This window comes from Phalacrocorax carbo, chromosome 1, assembly GCF_963921805.1.
Source record: "Phalacrocorax carbo chromosome 1, bPhaCar2.1, whole genome shotgun sequence".
Lineage (NCBI taxonomy): Eukaryota > Metazoa > Chordata > Aves > Suliformes > Phalacrocoracidae > Phalacrocorax > Phalacrocorax carbo.
This window is the reverse complement of record NC_087513.1, coordinates 71,675,886-71,700,246: the sequence shown is the minus strand read 5'-3', so window position 1 is coordinate 71,700,246 and position 24,361 is coordinate 71,675,886. Positions and strand designations below refer to the sequence as shown.

At 37.7% G+C, this 24,361-nt stretch overlaps 1 protein-coding gene across 2 annotated transcripts in view; it reads right to left on the bottom strand.

The window, feature by feature from the left end:
• PIK3C2G (phosphatidylinositol-4-phosphate 3-kinase catalytic subunit type 2 gamma) overlaps positions 1 to 24,361 on the bottom strand; it is a 210,664-nt gene that overhangs the window by 98,080 nt on the left and 88,223 nt on the right. For both annotated transcript variants that reach the window (XM_064459408.1, XM_064459416.1), the window contains 3 exons: positions 20,532 to 20,720; positions 11,058 to 11,151; positions 9,782 to 9,876 (listed from right to left, as the gene is read on the bottom strand). In XM_064459408.1, the coding sequence (XP_064315478.1) occupies positions 9,782 to 9,876; positions 11,058 to 11,151; positions 20,532 to 20,720 (378 nt within the window). The remainder of the gene's footprint in view (positions 1 to 9,781; positions 9,877 to 11,057; positions 11,152 to 20,531; positions 20,721 to 24,361) is intronic.

The following is a 24,361-nucleotide window of genomic DNA, read 5'->3' as shown; positions in this document are numbered from 1 at the left end:
TGCACCAATGTATGTACATCTGTAAATATAAAACCACCACCACGTACGTGTGAGAAAGCACTGGTCTGGGAATGGAGCGTAAGGAGGCCTTGGGGGAACAGTTATTTTAATTTCACTGGATGACAGACTGTGAACAATTGCTGGGAGAAACTGAACATGAAAACCAAGCACTTATGCAAGGGAAAATATATATATTTAAATCTTTTTTAATCTACTTGGGTATAAGCCCTGCTACACAAGCTAGAAAAATGAAGAGTAAGAAACATAAACCAGGATTTTACAGAGAGATGTTGAGGGTTGCTTTGCTGTTTACACTGAAATACTTAGTGTCACCTTTTATGTTTAAGGATTTGAACTCTCCAAGCCATTTACTAGGTGAGATGAGAAAGGAATTCTCAGTTTGTGAGAGAGGGATGGTGCTGATTCGAAAAAATCATCCGCTTGTGTATGTGCCATTGCTTTTTTATTAAAGTGACCATTAAATTTTTGTTACTACGTTATATTATTGTAATACCTATCCCAGTGCTCTCTCTCCTTTTAATAAGGAGGACTTTACTACTCCTAGTTTTACTATCAAGATGGTGCATTTACTTGCTCATTCACTACAGTTTACCTGGATTCTTGTAAGGAAAGCAAGAACAGTCAGCAGTGGAGAAAACCTTTTTCTAGCTCAGACCAGGCAATCTCTAAAAACCATCTCCTAAAACATCTTAAAATTGATCAGCCCTGCAGTTCTTCTCATCATTAATAATGTTAATAAGACAAACAAAAGGTGTTGGCCTTACTTCCACACTTGTTTATCCACACAACAGAACCTGCACCACTCTAGCGCTGCAAATGCTCCACTGCAGTCTGCTTGCATGGCTCAACCACACCTTGGAAATTTGGTCAGGTAATTTTTTTTACAATAAGACCAACATCCAGCATTTTATTTGGCTTCTGTCTACTAAAATCCTGAACTGAGTAGAAGCAATGTAAGAGTAGAAACAAATCCATATTCGCCTTTTAAAATTTTCAGTGGACGTGATTTGTATTAGCTCTTTGAAAGACAGACAGACAAATGAAAAACAATAACTACTCCAGCACTGAAGCACTGAACACATTTACAAGCAAATAATTTCCTGTATACATGCTGCCAGTATTTTATCCTGTCTTAAACCCCACCCTCCACTTAATAACACTTTTTTTTCTTTTAACACAAGCAAATGAGTTTTCCCTCGGGTAACCACCATCAGTGAACAGCAGCCAGGTGGCACACAGCACAGGTGAGATACCAACGGTATTTCATAAATCATTTTGTTTAAAAGACATTCAGTTTTCAAGCTAAGAAGTAAGACAATCTGTTAATAGTTTAGGATTGAGCAATTCAGATGAAGAGCAAGAGGAGGAGATGTACCTGATATAACAACCTTTGTACTAAGGATTGTCTTAAAATATGTATTGCATCTACTCTAGGTTTGGTTTAAAATAATGCTGATGTCTTGTTTTAGAACAAATGGGGTACTTTCCAACAATATGGGGGGAGGGGAAGAGAAATAATTCAAAATAGCTCAGTGTGGCACTCACTGGGTTACCTCAGCCACAAGTGTCTACTTTCACATCTCCAGTGACTAGCATGAGTATTAAGTTTTGGGTTTTTTTCAACTTCATCTGGCACTTCAGATACCATCTGAATGTTTGTATCTAAGCTCAATGTTTCTGTGAAAAGCTTTGATTTTGACGAACATTAAAAAAAAAAAAAAATCAGTGAAAAATTCCTTACTAACTACCTTACACCAACAGCCACCCACTATTGGTATAATATTGTGATGATATATCTTTGAATGTCTTTATACAGGAATAATGGCCTATCAGAGACAAAACTCACTTTTTGTAGCCTGATTTTCTTTCTGAAACAAAGAAATAATATAATGAACTTTACCAAACCATGCTCTGTGGATTTGATGAACACCACAGTGGAAGCTAAAGAACTGTCCAGCTGCCTTTTGACTGAGATGTCTACTGGTTGTACAAACTATTGGGTAGAGTTTGACGGGCTTTAGATTTGGAAGGAATCTTAATGCTGTTAGATTCACTGGTCACTTTCTGTTATTTAATTCAAAGGTCCAACATACATCAGTTTTAACCAAGTGGGCTCTTGGCTAAGAAAACACTGAACGAAATGATGTGAGACATGGTCCGTTGAGTCTCTTGCTTAAAAGGAGGTTATTACAACATGTTAACAGTGTTGTTCAAGAAAAAAGCCACGCAAAGGCAACTCATCTAACAGTTTTTTCTGTCCTCTCTCAGCTTATTTTTAATATGGTCCCCATTCACATGACAACATTATGATTACAGAGTAATATACCATTTAGTACAGGTGAGCATTCAGAAAGCAATTAAAGCTTAAGGAAATATTTTCAAACAGCAAGGGTTTTATGAATTTAATCCTGAAATACTCATCATCTGCAAATACCTAAAAATACTGAATTATAATAATTCTTTACTGTTGACCTGGGAGGACCTTTTATCAATCTTTCCGCCTCTCCTCCCTAGAAATATTGCCATCTAGTTTTTTATATTTTTATTTTATTTCAAAACCTGTTTATAATTTTATTTGGTTTTACATCAGGGACTTCTTTTCTTAGAACAATTGTTTCTTAGAACAATTCCCATTAGTCACAAACTAATTTTCTGTTAAATCATGCATTGGTTGAATATACTCAACAAAGGCTAATTCATGAGTCTCCTTTTTCTAATGTTTCAGACATTTAGGCAAAGGTCCAAGGCCTAGATTTCATTCTGGTGGAGAATGACAATTAAATCTGGAAATATTAACCACAGAAATATACAAGTAACAGCAATGTTAAGATGACCAATGATTCATTCCCTGAATGCTCTGTATCCACTTGAAGCCCCTATCTGTTTATTCATACTTTTCCCTAAAGATGCCACTGAAAGTGTTCGGAAATAAGAATGATTTACTAAACTCAAACCTGTCAGACAAGGCTGTGGTCAACTGCAGGATGACTATAAATGAGGACTCCCATCATATCAATCCAAGAAAGTCAAAGCCTGCACTGCATTTATTCAAGTCATGTGGTAAGAACTTTGCAACACACATTCAAAGAAAAATGGGTTGAAAACAACTCTCTAGGGTAGCTCAAGACAAACTTTGCCAAAAACTTGTCCAAACAGCTGTAGTTAAAACATAAAAGTTTGCTAACCTTGAAAGAGCAAAAGACCTATAACAGAGCAAGACTTATAAAATGTTTTACATAATCTGATGCATTACTGAAACATCTACAGATTCATTATGCATAAAATAAGTGCCATTTATAGAAAAAAAGCTTTATGCAAAGTATCATAATGAAAGTTTCCACACATTCACAAAAGGTAAAAAGTGAAAGTGCAAGCATGAAATGAAAAGTAAATAAACTTTTTAGATATTATATCTGACAAATTTAAAGTGAGGTGTCCTCTCCTAATATTTCACCTCAACAATCAGGATCAAGTAGCACCACAACTCTGTAGCAGAGAAGTGGCCTGCTGGAGGACCCCCCCTCAGCTGCAGGATTGCAGCATTTCACCTGTGAAACAACACCATCAGCTGCTCAGCTGAGAATCACAGGAGATTCTCCATACTTTTCACTTTCTGACTGAGAATTCCACTCTCCAAAGTCGTTACAGCCTGATCTGTGAAATTTGCATAATCTTTAAATTGCAGCTATTGTCATTTTTAATGATTTGGACATTTCAAATTGGTCACTTTTCCTATATTGGCCTAGCTCAATGAGTACTTAAAGGAAATTTCAGTGTAAAGACATAGCTTCATGGATTTCTTTCAGTCATCTTTTTCCGGCATTCTTTCACAGTATAAAAACCAAAACAACTCCTCCACATCCATCAAATTCATGCCTGAAAATTATCCATTTGAAGTGACAGAACTAGATGAATGTTTTGTCAAAAGCTTTCCTGATTTATTACTACTCTGGTTTACATCCCCAAATGTTCCTCTGGGACAAGTAAAGATTATGTGAGGTATCCATCAGGAAAGATTTTAGCTCTCTGTTTTGTTTTTGAAGGAAGCAACAATAAAACATTTTTAATGGAAAAAAGATGAAAGGCACAGATGAAAGCCTACTGTGACATCAGCACAGAGCCCTGCTCTGAATCCCTTCCTCAGCAACACCTGCTCTGCTTCCTCAGTCCTGTTCAACTCCACAAGTGGGTCGTTATAGTCCATCACAGCCCGGCATCACACACAGAGTAACAGACAACCAAAATGGTGCATTCAATCCTTTCCACAGAGCATACTGAAAACACAACACCCATCGTTCATATTCAGTTACATTATTGGAGGGGTTAGGATAGATATAACTTGAAGCTAGTAGGGAGATTTCCAGCATAACTGAAAAATAAGATTTGTCAGTTTCAACATTTTTAAATGTAAAAGGAGCCAAAACAAAAATAAATCAGACAGGCAGTGTTTGGAAAAACAATGTACTGAAAACCATTTTCCTTAGTGCTACCTTATAAATCATGAAGCAGCTAAAAGGATTAAGGCCAATTGCTCTTGTTTTGTTTGTTTGTTTTCTGAAATCTTTCACCTTTTTCAGTTTAACTTTTCAACTTTAAGTAGGTTCATTTTTTACACATTCATAATGGTGTATTTTTTCATGACAGTAACACTCACTGATATCTTGAACTCAAATCCTAATATAGAGTGGCAAAACAACTGATCAAACATATACTGGGACTGGCTATACACAGTAAGAAGGACCAAATTAACACAAAACAAAATAGACATATTTTGTATTTACATTAATGTCATTTTAATGGGTTGGGCTTTTCAGCCTGCTCTACACAGCTATTTAGGAAGTTCATTAATAATCAGCAGACTTGATAACTTCTGACTGTGTGAGAAAGACACCATAAAATGGGAAGAGGAAGACCTGGAGGATGACTGCTGTTTAATGTTCAGATAATTAAGAGTGTTGGACAGATAGGTATCTGCTTGATTTATTTCTTCTTTTGAAGTCTCCAAGTAAATTATGGTTAATGTAGACCAGTTTTGACAGCGAAAAATGTATTTCCTTTCAGAAAATATGAAGCAATAATCTATCGTTCCAATGCTGGAGTGCTGAATGAAACTAAGTGGTAACAATTTTGGAAAACTATATTAAGGGACAAGCGTCTCAACAGTATAGAATTTCACTGGGGTGTTTTTAAACTTTTATACATTGCTTATGTTCTTTTTGCATCTTACAGTTTTTTATATAGAAAAAAATAAAAATAAAATACTATATTCTAGTCTTGAAATCAATAGTATAATTCACATTGTTTTCAGTGTGCTGGATTTCAGTAAGATTTCCTTCTTAATCTTACATTCATACTTATCTACAAGATGTGGACTGTAAAAGATAGAAGAGTACTCCCTTTTCTCTTGGTTGTCAGTCAAAACGCAGAGAAATTTTATAAACTAGAAAGGTTCTGTAAAGTTTTAGTGATGTAAAACTCTACAAGAACTTTGAAGACAAGCTACAAATGGACATTTTGCCTTCAGCAAGGATTTCACCTAACTTCTTTTCTTGAGCTAAGCATACCAGATTCATTCTCATGCTCCGCCAAAATTTACAAACACTCGTACTCTTCCACAACAATTAAACTTGTTTTTTAGCACCACCTTCAAGCAGCTGCAACAGCTCTTAGAGGACACTACGCTTCTTGCCATTATTCAATCCTCCTGTGGAAGGCAACCATCTGTGAGACTTACTCTTGGCCACCTGCTGCCCCAGCCAGCTGTTTCGATTGTATGCTGCAGCTGCCACCTATGAAAGTAGCTAAAAGCCAAAAACGCTCAAGCAAGTGGGAAAACGATTGGCAGGTTGCCAGAGACGGAGGAGTGGATTAAAACTCCAGCACGAAAGCTGACAAAAAATCCCTGTGTGTGAAACATGACAGCAAGGAGATAAACAGAGACTTTCAGCAAGAAGAAGGGCCCAAAGGGGCTCAGCAGGTTTCTTTCCCCTCAAGCAACTTTTCTGCTTTGCTAAAGCCAGTTTAATAAATTCTCACCATAGGTCCAGGGAATGGGAAAACTTGCTCCAGCCTTCTCCTCTCCCAGGAACTGTGATGGGAAAAGACTAGAATCAAAGTAAATTTCTAGAAGATAGCAGGGCAGAGTAAATGTTGTCCATGCCTCATTGACATTAGGAACTCTTGAAATTAGTTTAAATGGGAGTTAAGACATACACGGGTCCTGTGCTGGCACTGTACGCATGGGCAAATTTTAGTTTCCTTTAGAAACGGAGTGCATTCAAAAGTACCAATAAGGAGCTGAAACACTGATGGATTCAAATAGCCCAAAGTCCTCAAGAATTTAGAGGGGGGAAAAGTCACACATGATAAGAAAAAAGCCAAAAAACACAGGGCATAAGATCAATTACCTTTTGACTCTACATAGCAGAATTAGTGGGACAAATCTGCAGCAGATACAAGCAAAGAACAGACTAAAGCTACCCTGTTCTACAATAGCTAAGGATGCATCCCAAAAATGAATATTCTATCTGTTCTGTCCACCTTTGCCAACTACTGTCCCATAATTTCTAAATAAAATCTTCAGGCAAACTTACCACTGCTTGATGCTTGATGCTCACTAGTTTTCTGAGTTACATTAGACTCTTCTTTTCCAACTTTTATTTTGGGCAAATACACTGTGCACAATGTTGCATTTTTTAATAGTGGAATGGTAACGTCATTCATTACAATAAAAAATAAATATAATAAAATAATATATTTTAAAATAAAAGTAATCTTGTTACTCAAGTTTGTTTCTACCAGTCCTTGGTTCTTGATTGCTAAAATGAAACAGAATGCAACACTTGTGAATAAAATGTTACCAAATCACATTTCTTAAAAGAAGTTACATGAATGTACACACATACATGTGTTCCCCACATTACTAAATCATTGAGCTTCTTTTTAAAATCTCTTTAGACATAAGTGGAATACTGTTTGCCATTACTTTATAAGGACTGAAATTCCATTTGTGAACTAAAGGAAAGCCATTATTAATTAATTAAGGCTTTATTAATAAAGACTATGAAATTGTTGTTAAATTTTGTAAATAGAATTTATGACTTGGGAAACTGACTTTTGAAATACTGAACAGGAATATGAATAATTACATAAATTGAAATGTTAGGTAGAAAACATTTTTCTACTGAAAAATACGGTAAAGCAGCGTAACCAATGAAAAAAGTGTGTATTGTGATGAATACAAGAAGCAAAATTTTAAGAGATGCATGCCATATTTAAGTTCTCAGTTTTGACTGAAACATTTGAACAAAAAGCCTAAATAAAAGAGGTACCCCAGCTCCTTCCACTAAATTGAATGGGACTACTAGATGCTTGCACAATTACTTTGTGCAGCTAAACAAATATCATACACACAAGTTTAGTCAGCCTGTTTAAAATGTACCAATTTTTGAAACTGAGAGCAGCCAGCCAGCAGGTATATCATGAGAAACAACTTCACCATCTAACATTAACGAGTACTCAGTTTATATTAGGTGTACATTGTTCTACTGCTATACTTCCAAGGATGACTACCACAGAGGTGGCTACTCGTATTTCTGTCTGCTGTATTTGCTCGTGTTCCCCCAGTCTCCCAGGTTTTGCCATCTTGTAAGACATTGCCATTATGTGAATTTGTTCTCAGAAACAAGTCACCTACTGCAATTTATTGACAGGTTGTTCCTTGAAAAAAAGCTCAAATACACACACCTGATCCACTGTCACAGTGTTTATCTCCTCATATTATCTGCTTTTTTTGGCTAAGGTGGCCCTGGCAGCAAACTCTTAAGATTACCAGGGTCACAAGGAAGTTAGTGGATGGTAAGTGTTAGCTGACAACATATCGTTCAGTTATGTTACCAAGATCCTAATACTGACAAAATTACATCCATTTCTGTCTTGTGACCCAGTAAGACAGTACTGAAAGACAATAATAAAGACTACTGATTAGAGAAAATAAATTTTTGTATTACAAAGAAGAAAAAACCAAAGGTAAATATCTGAATATTTCTAGAAATATATGTGTGTATATCTATATGTTTTTTATATATACACATATTCACACATACATACATACAAGCACATGTTAATTTTAAGATTTAACCAAAAGCTGTCCCCCTAGGAAACAAAAGTTCACATTTCAGGTAGAAGATACTTTTTATTTAAGGATAAATAGCAAAACACTATTTCTACAATTAGAAAAAGTATTTATGGGAAGTGTCCACAGTCATGTGTGACTCTAGGTTATGTGTTATTGGAAACAAGTTTAGTAAACTAGTAAACTAGTAAACAGTTCCATGTGCAACCAAAGCAGAAGACAATAATCAATATTAAGATATATATATAAAATAAATTTATTTTGCCACATTAAATTGTATGGTGCCAGATAAGGATATCTATTATTCAGGATGGAATATCTGCTATATATTACCCAAGATTATAATATTAGACAGCTTAAGCTAAATTTGGGAAAAAAGTGGGGGTCTACACTGCAAAGTCAATAGGAAGAAACCCACAAATACTCAGTGATTTTTCTTCTGAGAAGAGAGATGTTAAAGAAAACATAGGCAAACCAATGATGTTCCACAGTTCATTGAACTCTAGAAATAATTTCTAATTCCACAGGAAAATTACCAACTCTTTGGGTACATTTAAGAACTCTAGATGGGACATTTTATATCCATTATGACTTAGCATAATAAAAGATAGTAGAAATTGTCTCAAACGTATTTCAGGCACTGTCAGGAAAATGGCTTGCTAAATGTGGTTCTTCTTTATTTGACAGACACATTCATTAGGCATGTTATTGTTATCCTACTCATTTCAGTGAAGCAAACACATTCATGATTTTGTTTTATCCCGACTAACACTTCCAGAGATCATGCAGGTATGAAAGCATGATCTATGCTCTTTCCGACCTCACACTTTATCAACTAAATGATTACATTTCAAGTTGTTGTCTTTCCTTTGCAGGGAGGAAAGCTTTTGTTTTAAGGGGTCTGAACCAGTTGAACTGTAAATGAAAGTTCAGTTCATCCATCATTACGAAACATGAAAAAGGAAAAAAACAAACCCCACAGCAGCTTGATTTTCAAATCACAGGCAGTTGTTCAGACAGCAGAAAGCCACATTCCTATTCAGAGAGCCTTGAAGTAAGAGCACAACAAACAGAATAGCCACCTCAAGCAATAATACAATTAGAGAGGTCCTTATACTGTGAATGGCAGTTACTGTCAGGACTGGTACATCTCCATAATCATGAAAAGGAACTATTGGAAACTCTACCATCACAAGTCAGACTGAAATGCAGAGGAGTAAGAGCTACAGTTTGACACACATGAGAAGTCTGACAACTTCAGGAGAGGTCAGAGAAATCACAAAAGCAGAATCCTTTATAAGCAAGGCAATGCTGCTTGGAGCTTGAAAATTCTGAGGAAGACTATTTTTGGCTCAAATCAGAAAATTCAAAAACATACAGATGGTACCTTACTTAAGTGAACAGAACTTCCCCCCTTTGTCCCACCAGGGGCAGGATGAAGGCAGAGATAAGTAGGTCTTTTACAAAATTTACCCATACCCAGTATTGAAAGGAGAATAAAGAAGGAGCAAAAGACTAGGTTTTCTGTAGATTTTTAAAAAGAGAGAGAGTTTGTCACCAATAGAAACATGGATAAAGTTCACCGTAACAGAAAACTACTATGGTAGTATCGGCAAATAATCTTACCAGTAAAGTTGATGGGCTACTTGGATGCTCTGAAGAGAACGATTCAACAGGAGTTTCGCTAGAGGACTTTCAAGATTCCACTCAAACTTGAGCACCTTAACGAGTAAATTAATAATAAGAATCACTTGTATGCTGGCTTGGTTGTCCGTTTTTATAAGACAATTAATCAGAAAGGACCCAGTGCTTAGTTTGATCGAAGCAATCCAACACATGGAGAATGCCCTAGCAATGCAATGAGCAAAGAAACTTCAGGGCACAAGTGTCTGCCACCATTTAAACGACAGATATCCAGATTCTGGCTGTGCTAACATACATGTAAATACACAGCTTTTCTTCCCTGCTTAAAACTATCAATACTGTATTTAATTTTTTTTCCTATTACCTGTTTTGGAAAATAAACTTATTTGTGAAACAGAAGCTGTTTCACAACAGCTTTCTGTTCAGCCTTCTGTTTCACAGAAGGTGAAATGTCACATAAGTGTCCTACTGTGTGAATGCTGTAAAGCTGTGCAGATTCCACTGCTTCACAGTAGTGGATTACATAAATATATTCATATGTGCATACATATATATCTATCTAGATATGTGCATGCATTTATATAAATATATGTTTAAAAACACAAACCCCCCCTGAAGAGCTCTGAAATGTGGAACTGTAAGCAATCCATGTGCACAGTGTCACAATGTAAGGGAAAAAGGCTTTCAAAATGGCTGTTTCCCCCTTAACTGCAACACAGGACCTACTCAAACACAAACTAATTGCTTTGGAAGCAGTGGGCCCATAACTTGTAAAACATTAATTTCCAGTGAAATGCAATGTACATCTATAAAGAGACAATTCTACACCAATATTGCCCTGGTTACTCTGTGCTGACAATGATTTTTCCCATATATGTTGTTTTTAGAAAACTGTGATTTGTTGCAACACCATTTGCTACCTAGGCTGCAAAGAAGCCCTGCCACCGCCAGCCCCTGGTTTGGTGGTCATAGCAGAATTTCTCTTGTTCCGGTGCACTTTTTATTTTTCTTTTTTGCTTGAAAATGCCTTCTTGTAGTATACAGAAAAATTCAATCAGCATGCCAAACAACTACATTCTCTTCAGTGGAAAACAGTCTATAGCTCAGCCCTGTTGTTAATTCAATCATTGCATCAGCTGACCAGCCTTTCTTATTTATTCCTCTTACAATGTATCAATCAAACTGAAAGAATCAAAAGTATTTAATGAAGTTATTGATCTGGACAGAAGGCTTCCTTGGCTTTCAATTTCTTCCTTACCTGAACCAGCTGTGGGAGGTATTCTAACAATTCATCATTTGACAGATTTTCTATTTGTTGGACTGCTGTTCTGCGAATATCTTGATCTGGAAAACTAGAGCAAAAGAAATAGATATCATTAAGAGCTACTGAACCGCTGCAACTCTCCTGAGCTCTCACTGATATAAAATGTTAGAAAAACATGTTTTCTCTTAAAATGGAATAGGAAAAAAAACCATTAATTTGCTCTGCTGTAACAAGAGTCAAGAAACACAGTAGATAATTGGGTTGACTGTTACAGTGTCATACAGGAAAAAAAAAAACCAACCCTGATTTTCAAATACCTTTTTTATTTTAAGCTATCATATGTCACATTTTCTTTATATGTACTGAAATACGAAACAAATTATAGATCTTCTCTTGCTGATCCTACTTACTTGAAATAGGAAATTTCCATGTCATGGGAACTTTTAAAAGTCACTTGAAGACTTCTTTTCTTCTGAGCAACAATACAAAAGCTTGATTTTCCCACACAGAAAGGATTTGTTTCAGATAATTTATTCCAATGTCAGCTCTTCTGGTTTGTATAATAACACAATAAAAATATTTTTTAAACTGAAGTAATTTTGAAATGGAAAACATGTTTTCTTTCTAATTTTTCTAAAGGAAAACTGAGTAAAAAAATCAACACCTTCCACAAAGGCTCCAAGTCAGTTAAACAGCCATTTCTGATAGGAAAATGTTTGTGTATTCAGCATAAGCTCCGTTATCAACAAATTCTGGTTGAAACCAGAGAGGCTGTAGCCTAATACAGATTTTCTGATGGAGTTCTAACTACAAAAATGATAAAAGAGGAAAACATGGTGTAGCATCAATGATAAAACAGGGAAAGAAGGCTGGAAAATATAGCTGGTCAAAATATTTTTCTTTAAAAAAGAAAAAGAATGAAATTTTGGTGTAACCTGACCGATCAAAAGTGACTCTTAACAGAACATTTTCTCTCTTTTCAGAGAAAAAGACAAAAAATATATGGTTCTTCTTTTAGTATTTGAAAGCTGAAAAATAATCTATTAAGGACATTTTTTGAAAAAATGAAAATACAAAAGTAATTTCCACCTTTTCATGTGTTGCGTTTGGATATTAATCATGATACACGGAGTATTTTGTGTACACAGAAGTTGCCTTTATTGGTTCACAGTTAGCTGTTCTGCTGCTGTCCTGCTTTCACAAGGAAAGGAACAGATGTGCTCTTCTGTGTATATCTGCTACATGGTGTCACCCTTAACTATCTGTCAGCACTTGAAGCTTGTCCCTTGCCATCCCAAGACTCTTCTGTTTTCTCCTGAAGCAAACTGGAAACGTTCATACAGACCTTTCAGTCACCAGAGCCACAAGAGTGGTCATCTCTGCCAAAGGGGAAAAAATGCCTTCAAACAGCACCACAGTCAATTAGATATTGTTCAAAAATTCTGCTGGACTTTGACCCATTTCTCTGAGATCAAGTGTCTGCCCCACAAAAAAGAGTGAATCCCTCCACTCTGAACTGATACAGCTATTAGGCTTTTTTGATAATCTCTAATTTGGTAGTCTAGTCATACCTAAAATTGATGAGTAAAGGACAAAGACTATCCTGTCTATTCGCCCTGGAGAAAGTCCTTTGAAATCAGAACCATCATATATGGCAGAAGGTGTCACGGAGCCACCAGTATTACAGCTTTATGATCTCACTACAAAAACAAACTGCTGTTCTCCCAGTTTCCCATCCAGTACCTTTTGCCGGCAATGTACCCACTAGAAAAATAAATCAGAAATGAAACATGGGAGACGGTACCACATTTGCAGCAACGACTGCTCATTGCTATCAAGAAATTGTAAAGATAAGCGCTCAGAAGTATAATGGCACCTTTGGCTCCAAACTTGAACTTTTAAGTTCAGTAAAACAAGCTGAAGCAAAACAATTGATTATTGAATCAACTGTGATCATTGAATTAACTACAGGCCATCAAATAAAAATGTGGATATTTTGGAAAAAAGAAAAAAAAAGTCTAACGGTTGGACCTAGCTGAAAGCCCTGGCTTCTGTGCTGCAATCAGCTGCCACCTGTAGCACTTTCAAACCCTCTTTTAACAATGCAGCTCAGGTCTGATTTTATTATTTTGTTTGTTTGTTATGGTACATATTTGATAATGCTTTAATACAGTTTTAAATTGTTTGTATAATACTGAGAGGGCCTTGATGAGGAGAGAGGGAATACATTATAAATAAATTATCACGATAGGCCCAAATTAGCTGATTTTGCAAGGATTATTTTTTAAATTTGTTTATTCTAGGCAACCTATTAGGAATATGAAGTTGTTCCTTTAATATTCACATGGCTATTTAGAACAAAACATATTTGAAGGAGGACTGCATATTAAAAAAATTAATCCCTTTCATATCATCCTATCTTCTAATTATGCAATTGTTCCAAAGGCCTGTGTGCCAACCATGTGAAGATAATACAGAAATTAGCCTTTCCCTTCCCCTTCTCACCTAGTTCAACAGGTTACTGAACTGTAAAATATTCTCTATATAGGCACAAAGTCAAGCAGAAAAACGTTATTACTTATGTTACCGCTTGTCCTTACTAGCAGCCAGCATTTGAATATATGCAATGTTATGATGAGAGAAACTCATATTTTTCCAGCTAAACAAAGAATGATAAAATTATTTTAGTCCCAACCTTTCCAGAAAATTCAACAGCTAACATTTAATTTGTTTGGAATTAATTTACTCTAAGTAAAAATTGGGGTTATATCTTAGTTAGCAAAAGTATCTCAAGTGCATAGGTACTGTGGTGGAAAATCTACAGCCATTTGTTTCAGGAAACATGGCTCTTGTCACTCTTCTTGAATGAGGTCTTGGTAATTTCTTGGTCCTGGTTACTAAACTGTTTCCTTCAGCTTGTAAATCTCGAGGTCAGCCTGAGGCTGAGTTGAACTTTCTTGAAAGAATGGGCAGTTAACATGTCCTCTTAACTACCTGACAATTTGTTAAACCCCAGGTGTAATATCCATTGCTCTCTTGAATGTCAATGTTGTTCAGGGCCACAGGTACAATGCAAAAATATTTCATTGTATTTGTTTTACCCCTTACATTTGTATTTGAGCAAACATTTAACATCCTCAGAAACACTAGAACTACAGCAAATACTTATGAACTTAACTAGTATTACATGGTGCTTATGCTATTCATGCTTACATTCATCAGTTTATTTGCTAAAAGCCGATAACAGGGTAAGGTCTAGAAGCAGATCTAAGTGAAAAATCTTACCCCTCACATGCCTGGAAACTATGCCATCTTGTAGTCTGCAATTAAGTAAGGCTTGAGGGGTTTTTCAAGTGAATAATCTTGCAAGCTTTTGAGTGTTGCATCAAATCTGAGTTCAGTAACCCATAAATTAGCTTTTATTAGAGGACTTAATTGATTTTTTTTCTCTGTGACTCAGTGCAAGAGAAATCACTTCAGGCCTCAGAAAAACAGGTTCATAGTTTGGGTATTAGGGGACAGCTGATTTTCAGGGCTCGCTACAATGAATATGTATTTATTTACACATACTGAAAACTCTGGAAGCAGAGAAGTGACTTGACTGTATCACAATGAATTCAATATTGCAGTCTTTAAGGGCAGTCTCCTAAGAAAGAGGAGCTCATCTGTACCACATTTCATCTATATCAGTCCAATTTTGCAAAGGCTTTGAACCATAGATTATCAGGTTCCTGATACGTGGCCTCTGATAATAGCTTCAGAGAGGCAGGAGATTCCAGCACTCCTCTTTCCTAGCTGTTCTATGGTTGTCACCAAAATCCCTAAGAATTAGCTAGAAAAAACCCAGAACTTAAACTTAAAACAAAAACCTCTAAAAATGCTTGCATGACTCTTTATTTGCAGGGCTATTTACTTTCTATTGGTTATTTTTTCATTCCTCTGAGGGCTTCTAAAGAAAACACTGAGTGAGTGTATGAAGATTAGAAAATGGCAATGACTAAAATAAAGTACAGAAAGATAACAAACACCAACAGTAAAAAGGACACTGGATTTTCAAAATTTTCATTTGAAAAAGAGTAATATAGTCACTCCTCATTGCAGTAAGACATGCAAATCCTCCCCATTTCCCCCCTCCCCCAACACTGCAAAGCTCATGGTCAGATACACTAGCTCTTGCTTTGGCTGACTGATTGGCAGATGGATCCTTAGAATTTACTTACAGAAAATATACTTTAAGTAACGCTTACATAGATTTTCTACAAGAAATCCTGACTAAAACAACTAGTACTAAGTTTAAGATGTCAGGGAGATCATGTGGTGAACCATATCCTAGGAGAGAACAAGGTAGGAAGAAATTACAAAAAGCAGTTTTCTGTTTGAAACCTATATGATCTAGAAGGTTCTTCCCACCTCAGAGAAAAACTTTGTTCTCTGTTACATTAAAACAAAAGAACAAAACATGGAAAACTTGATTATTTATAGGTTTAGCCTCCTTATTAGGTTGCACACTTAAGCACAGAAAGCATGCCATACCCTACATAGTTGTCCATTGTTAGTTGTCTTACTATAGCTGTCTGTTGTAGAACCTTCATATTTATTGCCAAGAAAGCTAAAAATTTTTGAAGGCAGTGGAAAAAAAAGGAATTAATCACATTATGATGCTTAAAATGAAGAGTTGTCTTTTCCTAACAATGCATACATCCCCACATAAGTTATCACTAAATTTCATGTACATTACTACAAAGCAGATTTAAAGCTTTATCAGTAGTGCGTTCTGTACAGCAAAGAATCAAATTAATTGTAGACTCTTGCTTTGTTCTTATCTTATTTCTTTACATAAGCCCATGTTTTCTCTCCACACTGATATACAACTACAGCCTTTTAAACCAAGTAAGATGCAAACAGGCAAGATATGCTCTAGCTGTGTCTGTTTGATAAATACTCTGTTGGGCATTCTGCTGTAGACTCTCAGAGAACAGTTCACATTCTGCTTTTATTAAAACAATGACAATCTGATTCAACACTTCTAAATCAATTTGGCTTTCAGAGGTGTAAGACAAACCTCTGGCTTCAAGCTACCATATTTTATTATAATTATTGGCTAGAAACTGAATTTTGCAGATATTGGTATATATCCTAATGTCTGAAACTCAGTAACTACTCTGTTACATAACGTGAAAATCAACAATAATACTGTGAGAGTCAAAGGCTGAGGGATGCTATAACCAAAAGGACATCTTTAGGCAAGGAGAGGTAGGAGGAGTCATATCTTCCCCTACTCTGCCTGCCCCATACAGGGAACTACGTAAGGTAGCATAAAACTCCTCTGACACCTTAACGTCTGATCTCAAAATCCTCTGAATCGGCATATGGTTTTAAAGGAGTATCCTTTTCTGTGCACTTGCCCTGATGGAGCTAGAATTTAGCAGAAGGTTTCTAGGAAAAATTGTTAAACCTACCAGTTAGGTTACATCTTCACCTCCACAGTCTACTGATGAAAAGCTCTCTTTTAAGAATGGTTGCAGCCATGCACAATACTGGAAAATGATACACCTTCTTTGGTGGCTGTTTCCTGATTCTAGCTCAATTTCCTGATTCCTAGCCATGATACCTCACAGGTCTGCAAGGGTACTCTAGATGTGCCAGAAAAACAAGCTTGGAGCAAACATTCTGCTATTTAGGTTAATTAATATATTTTGATTTTCATTTTCAATAATTTGAATGCCAAAATAACCTGACAAAAATTTGTAAAAATTTGTTCTATACATATATGAAAACACTGGTATGTTAGCAACACATCTTAAATTATGGCATTTCTAACACTGCCATTGGTTTCCTCCTGTCATCAAGAAAATTCTCTGAGCAAACAAGTGTACGGGTGTCATTTCCCTGGCTAGTGTGCCATACAATGTAGATACAGTTATAGAAAGCTCTAACTCCACTAAAGCTTGGCTTTTTACCAAACTCAATAAATGAAGTCAATGGTAAAATGCACAGGGCACTAGTAAGTAGTGCTGAGTAGGAGGGACCTGCTCTATAACTTCTGCCTTAGGGAAAATTAGCAATGGCTTATAATCACCCGTCCCTGAAATTAGAGGTAAAACCAAGAGTGAAAAATCTTATTCTGCTCTTCCCCCTGCCACCCTCTCCTTCCCGCCTTTATTGATTAAAGAAACATTCATTGTTTTTTAAATTGGTTTTTTAAGTGTTGGCTTCTGGGGCTTTAAGAATCAATGCACTTGCTGCAAGGACTGGATGCAACGTTGCTACTGAATTTATCTGTGAAATGTACCATGGTTGTGTTTCCGATTTATGAAAGTTCTTCCTTTCCACTGACTAAATGAGTATGTTATCATTTGGCTGCCTTGAGATGTGCCTGCAAAGTGGGAGAGCATAAGCTGGAGAGACATGCTCAAAGAACAAGGAATATCTATTAAATTGTACGTTTAACTGTGTAGTGAGCAAAACAATTTAGAAGTTTCAGAAAGTTGCAAAGAGCATTCTAACTCAGATATGTGATAATGGGGCTTGATGCTATCTTCTAACCCAGGCAATGAGGTAGCACCGCCAGTGATTTTAATTTCTTTGTACTTGCAAATGTGAGCTTGAGTTTAATCATGAGGACAGACACTGCTTTTTCGCTCTGAGAAGGATAATTTAGGGACCCAGCCCAAGGCTTGCAAAAGTGACTAGTGATTTTGAGTTCCTTCTCTAAACTGTATAAAGAGTAAGCACATGCGTGCAGGAGGAATTCAGGTTCTCTTTAAGACACTGCAAACTAAAGTTCCAGCAAAGGAAGCATCCAAAATTCAGAGTGATTGGAAATTTTTGGTCTCTTTTATGGTATTGCTAACAATGTGGTAAGTTGTGCTACATAGAAATGATGCAACTTAGAGCTGAAGTGTGGATGTCCTTGCTACAGGATGTTCTGAAAGCTGAATGTTTATGTGGAATCAATTTGAATTTGGAAAAAAAAATCATAGAAGAAAAATTCAAGAGGACTCAAATGAAAAAATTCTGTCTCAGGAAGATTGCTGGAAGTTGGGAGAGTAGCACAGTGTCATATTTGGCCCATTCTTATTGTCTTCCCTAGGTATCTGTTGTTGGTCACCATTGGAGACAGGATGCACTAGACTGATTTTTGGTCTGATTTAGTGCAGCTGCTCCTGCATTCCTGCATTAAGTTAAGTTAACCATACATGTAGACAAAGATCAGTCCTAATTTATATTACTTACCTATGATTTAATAGTGATGGTAACACAAGTCCTTAAAATAAACATGAATATATAAAGAGCATTTCTTTTATATTCTGCTCATGTTTATATGAACACGGATCTTCCAGCTGTGTCTCAGTAATCGCAAGATATCAGAGAGCTGTTTTGTGGATGATAGAAGCGAGGAACCGAGTTGATGAATTGTCAGCGCCAAACATAATACAGGATAGAGTTGAATGAACCTTCAAAAACAGCTCAGTTATGGAGCCTACAATCCAAAGTTAGTGAGGGTAATGGTGAAGGAAAGTTGGACCCTATCCAGTGCTACTTTACTTTTCAAAATGATTGAAATCTGAGAAAAAGAGAACCAAGAGAAAAAAACTCAGAAATCCACTTATATGGAAAGTACTCCTCTCCTCAACCCACTTTCTCAATTTGCATATACATGCCTCTCAGCAGTTAAATCATCTCTGAAACTAGACATCCTTAAGGAAATGTAATCCCTCTGTTTCTGAAGGTTTGCTTCCCAGTTGTTCATACACCTACAAAATATTGTGGATATATGTGAAGGACAGAATTTTTTTTTAAAGAGGTTTTGTTCTGTGATCCAGAACTTTTTCTGTAGTATTAACATGAAACAAAAAAGCCCCAGATTGATATTATCTGTTGTGAGAAAGAAACTCAAGGAACAAACCATCTAAGATTCTCATCAGAAGTACTTGTTCTTTGGCACCACTGCAGGTGCCAGCCACTCCCAACGGTGGCACCAGGAGAGGCAAAGTGATGACGTCTTCCCGTCTTTTCGTGCAAGCAATCTTTGTGGTAGCCAGAATGAACAGTGTGCACAGTGCCTGCACTACACATTGAGAAGCACTGTGGCAGGCTGACTCATATTAAATACCCTGTGAAGCACCTGACAGGACTGATATTCTGCACCACACCCTGATGCAGAGCTGCATCTTCCAAGAACAATCAAGCTCTGCATTTGCAGAAATGCCACCCATACACAGAAACAAAATTTGACAAAAGGCCTGATCTGAAAGCCTGGCATGCTCTGACAAACCATCTCAAAATCTCTTGCTACTCCGCAGTGCGGAAGACAGACAGCACACTGCCCATATACTCCTTTCTACATGGTTCTTTCATAAATTAGAAATGGATTCTATTAATTTAATAATGGCAAATAAGATAACGATAATATGCTCCAGAACCTGACCTTTCAGGATATTTGCTTCCATAACTCCCACTAAACATAAAAAAGACATGTATGCAAATATGTGAAACTGCTAATAGTTCATACATAAACCTGAGACACAGGTATTCTTAGGAAATCACATCCAGAGGGAAATAACAGTCGACAGTCAGATTTACATTATTAAATAACTATTTTTTAATAATGCGGAGGTGAGTGAGTACAGTCTTTTCTCAGGCAGCGCTTTAGCTGAGGTATTTTTTTCTAAAGGTACAACATGGAAACGAGATTGCAAAGTTGGTGCAGCTTGTGCTTACCCAGACAAGCAAGGACTTGATAAACCAAATTTGCTCAACCATTTCATCCGCATGTTTAATGTTTTCACAGGTAGATCACTTAACGCAAAATACCTCCCAAGCTCTTGGAGGAAATGTAACTGCTGACACAGATTCTGTCCACTGACATCTGCTGTTACATCATAGATAAGACTATCTCCAACATCAAGAAACCCTTCCAACAAATAACCAGCTCCCAGTGTAAGAAGCAGGGGTGGAACGTAAGGCATCACAACAGAATTTATTCAAAGTATGGGGAACTGACTTCAAAGTTTCATCCTATCTACTTCAGAAGATGGGCTACAGGTAGGACTCTATGTATTTGCATTGCATCATAATCTGGAAGCATATTTCAGTCCTCCTTATCTCCCATTAGTCACCTCATGTCTGTACAGTAGTTTGAAGTTACGGAATGCTATGTTAGTGTTAAGTATTTGACTGATCACTTCTTACCAGAAACTGACTGAATTTGCTATAGAGAATGAACTAGTCTTTTCATTATCCTGAGAAATAGAATAGCCCAGCCCTGAAGGTAGGGCTGGCACATTCAACTCAAGGTCATCACAAGAGTAGCGACAATATCTTCACTTTGACACAGGGACAGAACTGAAAGCACAGTCAGTGAACCAAAGCATGATGCTGTGATGAGCTGATTGAAGTGGTGAATTAATCAGCACGTGATCATTCTGTTTATTATTATTTTCCTACTTGGCTAATTTTCCTTACCTGAAAGTCAGAAGCCCAAGTGCCTCCACAGGGTTAGAAAATCTCCATCTCCTCAACATGGCATATATTTCTGATACAGTCATTTGATCCCAGCTGGGTGCACTGCCCAGTACCAGAGGAAGGGAGCAATTTTGATTATTGCAGTAGTAACGATAAAACCATAAGATTCTTCTCTGTTGCTCTGAGAGTCTGGAAAAGAAGATTAGAAATTCAGTTTGAAATTAAAACCACCTGGAGCTTTGTATAGCAACAAACTTTATTGTATAAAGGGGCCAAGTCATGCAGTACACCACTTTTCAGCTAAGTACGTCTTTTCCTTGGGGTAGGATATAATTTTCTGCAGACCTGCTTTTATAAGAAAAGTGATACTTATACTCTGGATCTGTCAGCCTTGGGTCATATAAAAATGAAGTGTCAAAAGCACACATATATGGTTATTTCACTTCCCAAGCACTCTCATTTTTCTTCTCCATTGTCTCTGTTGTTGGTACTGTTTGTTTGTTTGTTTTTCTGGGGTTTTCTGACAGAGACAAAGAAGATGCAGCTATCACCAGATAAATTACTGTTACAACCATCTGCTACACATTTTCTCTAACTAAGTACTGTAAGAACTAGACACACAACACTACTAGCCATAGCTTCCATTCCTGCCCCTGCTTTGGCTGTTTAATGCAAGTGTGTCTATTTTTAGTGTATTTGCATTTAAAATAGAGTTTAGGCACATCCATGCACACACACAAGAAGACAAGCACGTGTGCACGCACACACACACTCACAGAGTGCGATTATCCCTAGCACTGGTGTGAGTTTGGAAAAGGGAAGGAAAGCTCCCAGCAACTTCTATGTTTGCAATGCCTAGCATGCTGTGCTTCACTGTACTCACTTACAAAAAAGGATGCAGTACCAAATGCCTCATAGATATTAGATATCTATATTCACAAGTCCATGAGGCCGGATGGGATCCACCCGAGGATACTGAGGGAGCTGGCAGAGGAGCTTGCCAAGCCACTGTCCATCATTTATCAGCAGTCTTGGTCAATTGGGGAGGTCCCAGATGACTGGAAAATAGCGAATGTGACGCCCCTCTACAAGAAGGATTGGAAGGAGGATCCGGGGAACTACAGGCCTGTCAGCCTGACCTCGGTGCCTGGAAAGATGATGGAGAAGATCATCTAGAACACCATTACAAAGCATATGCGGGACACCCAGGGGATCGGGCTCAGCCAGCATGGGCTTATGAAAGGGAGGTCCTGCCTCACTAACGTGGTCTCCGTCTATGATAAGGCGATCCGCTTAGTGGATGAAGGGAAGGCTGTGGACATTGTCTACTTGGACTTTAGTAAGGCCTTTGACACTGTCTCCCACAGCATTCTCCTGGAGAAGCTGGCTGCTCACGGCTTGGACAAGTGCACTCTGCACTGGGTTAAAAACTGGCTGGACGGCTGAGCCCAGAGATTAGTAGTGAATGGAGTCAAATCCAGTTGGCGGCCAGTCACCAGTGGTGTTCCCCAGGGCTCAGTGTTGGGGCCGGTCCTGTTCAATATCTTCATTGATGATCTGGATGAGGAGATTCAGTGCACCCTCAGTAAGTTTGCAGATAACACCAAGCTGGGTGGAAGTGTTGATCTGCTGGAGGGCAGGAAGGCCCTACAGAAGGACCTGGACAGGCTGGATCGTTGGGCCGGAGCCAACGGTATGAGACTGAACAAGGCTAAGTGCCTGGTCCTGCACTTGGGTCACAACAACCCCATGCAACGCTACAGGCTTGGGGAGGAGTGGCTGGAGAGCTGCCTGGAGGAAAAGGACCTGGGGGTGTTGGTTGACAGCTGGCTGGCTGAACATGAGCCAGCAGTGTGCTCAGGCAGCCAAGAAGGCCAGTGGCATCCTGGCTTGTATTGGGAATAGTATGGCCAGGAGGAAAAGGGAGGTGATCGTGCCCCTGTACTCGGCACTGGTGAGGCCGCACCTCGAGTACTGTGTGCAGTTTTGGGCCCCTCACTACAAGAAGGACATCGAGGTGCTGGAGCGTTTCCAGAGAAGGGCAACAAAGTTGGTGAAGGGTCTAGAGAACAAGTCTTATGAGGAGCGGCTGAGGGAACTGGGGTTGTTTAGTCTGGAGAAGAAGAGGCTTGAGGGGAGACTTTATCGCTGTCTACAACTACCTGAAAGGAGGTTGTAGTGAGGCGAGGGTCAGTCTCTTCTCCCAAGTAACAAGCGATAGGACGAGAGGAAACGGCCTCAAGCTGCACCAGGGGAAGTTTAGGTTGGATATTAGGAAAAACCTCTTCACCTAAAGGGTTGTCAGGCATTGGAACAGGCTGCCCAGGGAGGTGGTTGAGTCTCCATCCCTGGAAGTATTTAAAAGAAGGGTAGACGTGGTGCTTGAGGATATGGTTTAGTGGTGGACTTGGCAGTGATAGGTTAGCGGTTGGACTCGATGATCTTAAGGGTCTTTTCCAACCTTAACAATTCTATGATTCTATGATCTAAATCAGATATTGATAAAATGGTCAGACATCACACCATATTTCACCACAGCAAGAAATGCCTCAGAATAATTTTTGCTATACAACCTCTGATTTGTCAACAATTCAGTCGTCTTTGCCTCATGCATATTAAATCCTAGGTTTTGATACCATCAGAAAACAGAAGAAATTCCCCATAAGACAAGCTCAGACTATCTCCTTAATTTCATATTACAGCCTTCAAAAACAAACTTGAGAGTGCAAACTGATCTCCAGATCACATAAAAAATTACCGCAACCAAGAGGAACATTGTTTTTATTGACCAGATTGGTGATCCTTCTACTTAATAATGTAATGTAACTGTGACTTTAAATGGACCTAGATATTTCAGAACAAGGTGTGAAAAACTTTGTAGAAGGCTGTAAGTAAATATCTCATTTCCAGTCAAGCCTTTCATTATGCAGATGTAAGCTGGGCTCAAAATCCAAGTGTTTACATTCCTTCCAAGGTCTTCCATTTGCAATGTTTTGGGGCATTCTTAGCCAAAAAACTATCTTAGCCCCACTCTAACTGTCAAGACTGTGGCTTTCACAGCTCATAGCAATGAGTTCCTTTGGCTCTGTGTGCAGTGGAGAACTTTTCTCTGCAATTTTATGTTGCCAAGCACTTAAGAACAGAGTGTGGCAGTACAAAGATGGGCATGTTTTTTACTGTCACAAGAATTAATGTTTATTTCTTTTCCTTAGGAGAATAAGCACATAAATGTTTGCAGAAGATGAACCTAACTATGATACAAATTCTGTCATGACTTTTATTTATCATTTCATTAAAAGTATCATTTTGGTAACCATTTAAAGAAATGGCTTCAGAATTCACAGCATGACTATTGTGACAATATTTGTGTGAAGAAGACACACACAGAAAAAGAGATAGAAGTAGACCTAAGACTTTATTGCCTATCTGGTTTTCTTATGCATTTGGATAGCATTCCGCAGGACAGTTCAGCTAAAGGACGCCTTTTATATGTTGACTTTAAACAGGGATTTAAGCTTTCAGACAGCATCCTCCAAACTAGTCAATCTGTTGTTCAGATTAAAGCAGCTAAAACCTCAACTGAGCTTACAAAGGGAGATAAGAAATCAATCCTCGTATCAGGTTGTCTAAGTAACAGATTTCTCCCTCTGACTTCACTCCAGAGGCAATACCATTTTCTCTTTCCATGTTTTAAAGATCAGAGATGAAATTAAATGTTGAGTGGAGTGGGGTTTTTTTTTTTTTGTTTTCATTTTAAGTTTCTTAGTTTTAATAAAAGTTTACATACACATGTAATAGGACATTTAGGATGGACGGTAAAAGTATTTTGC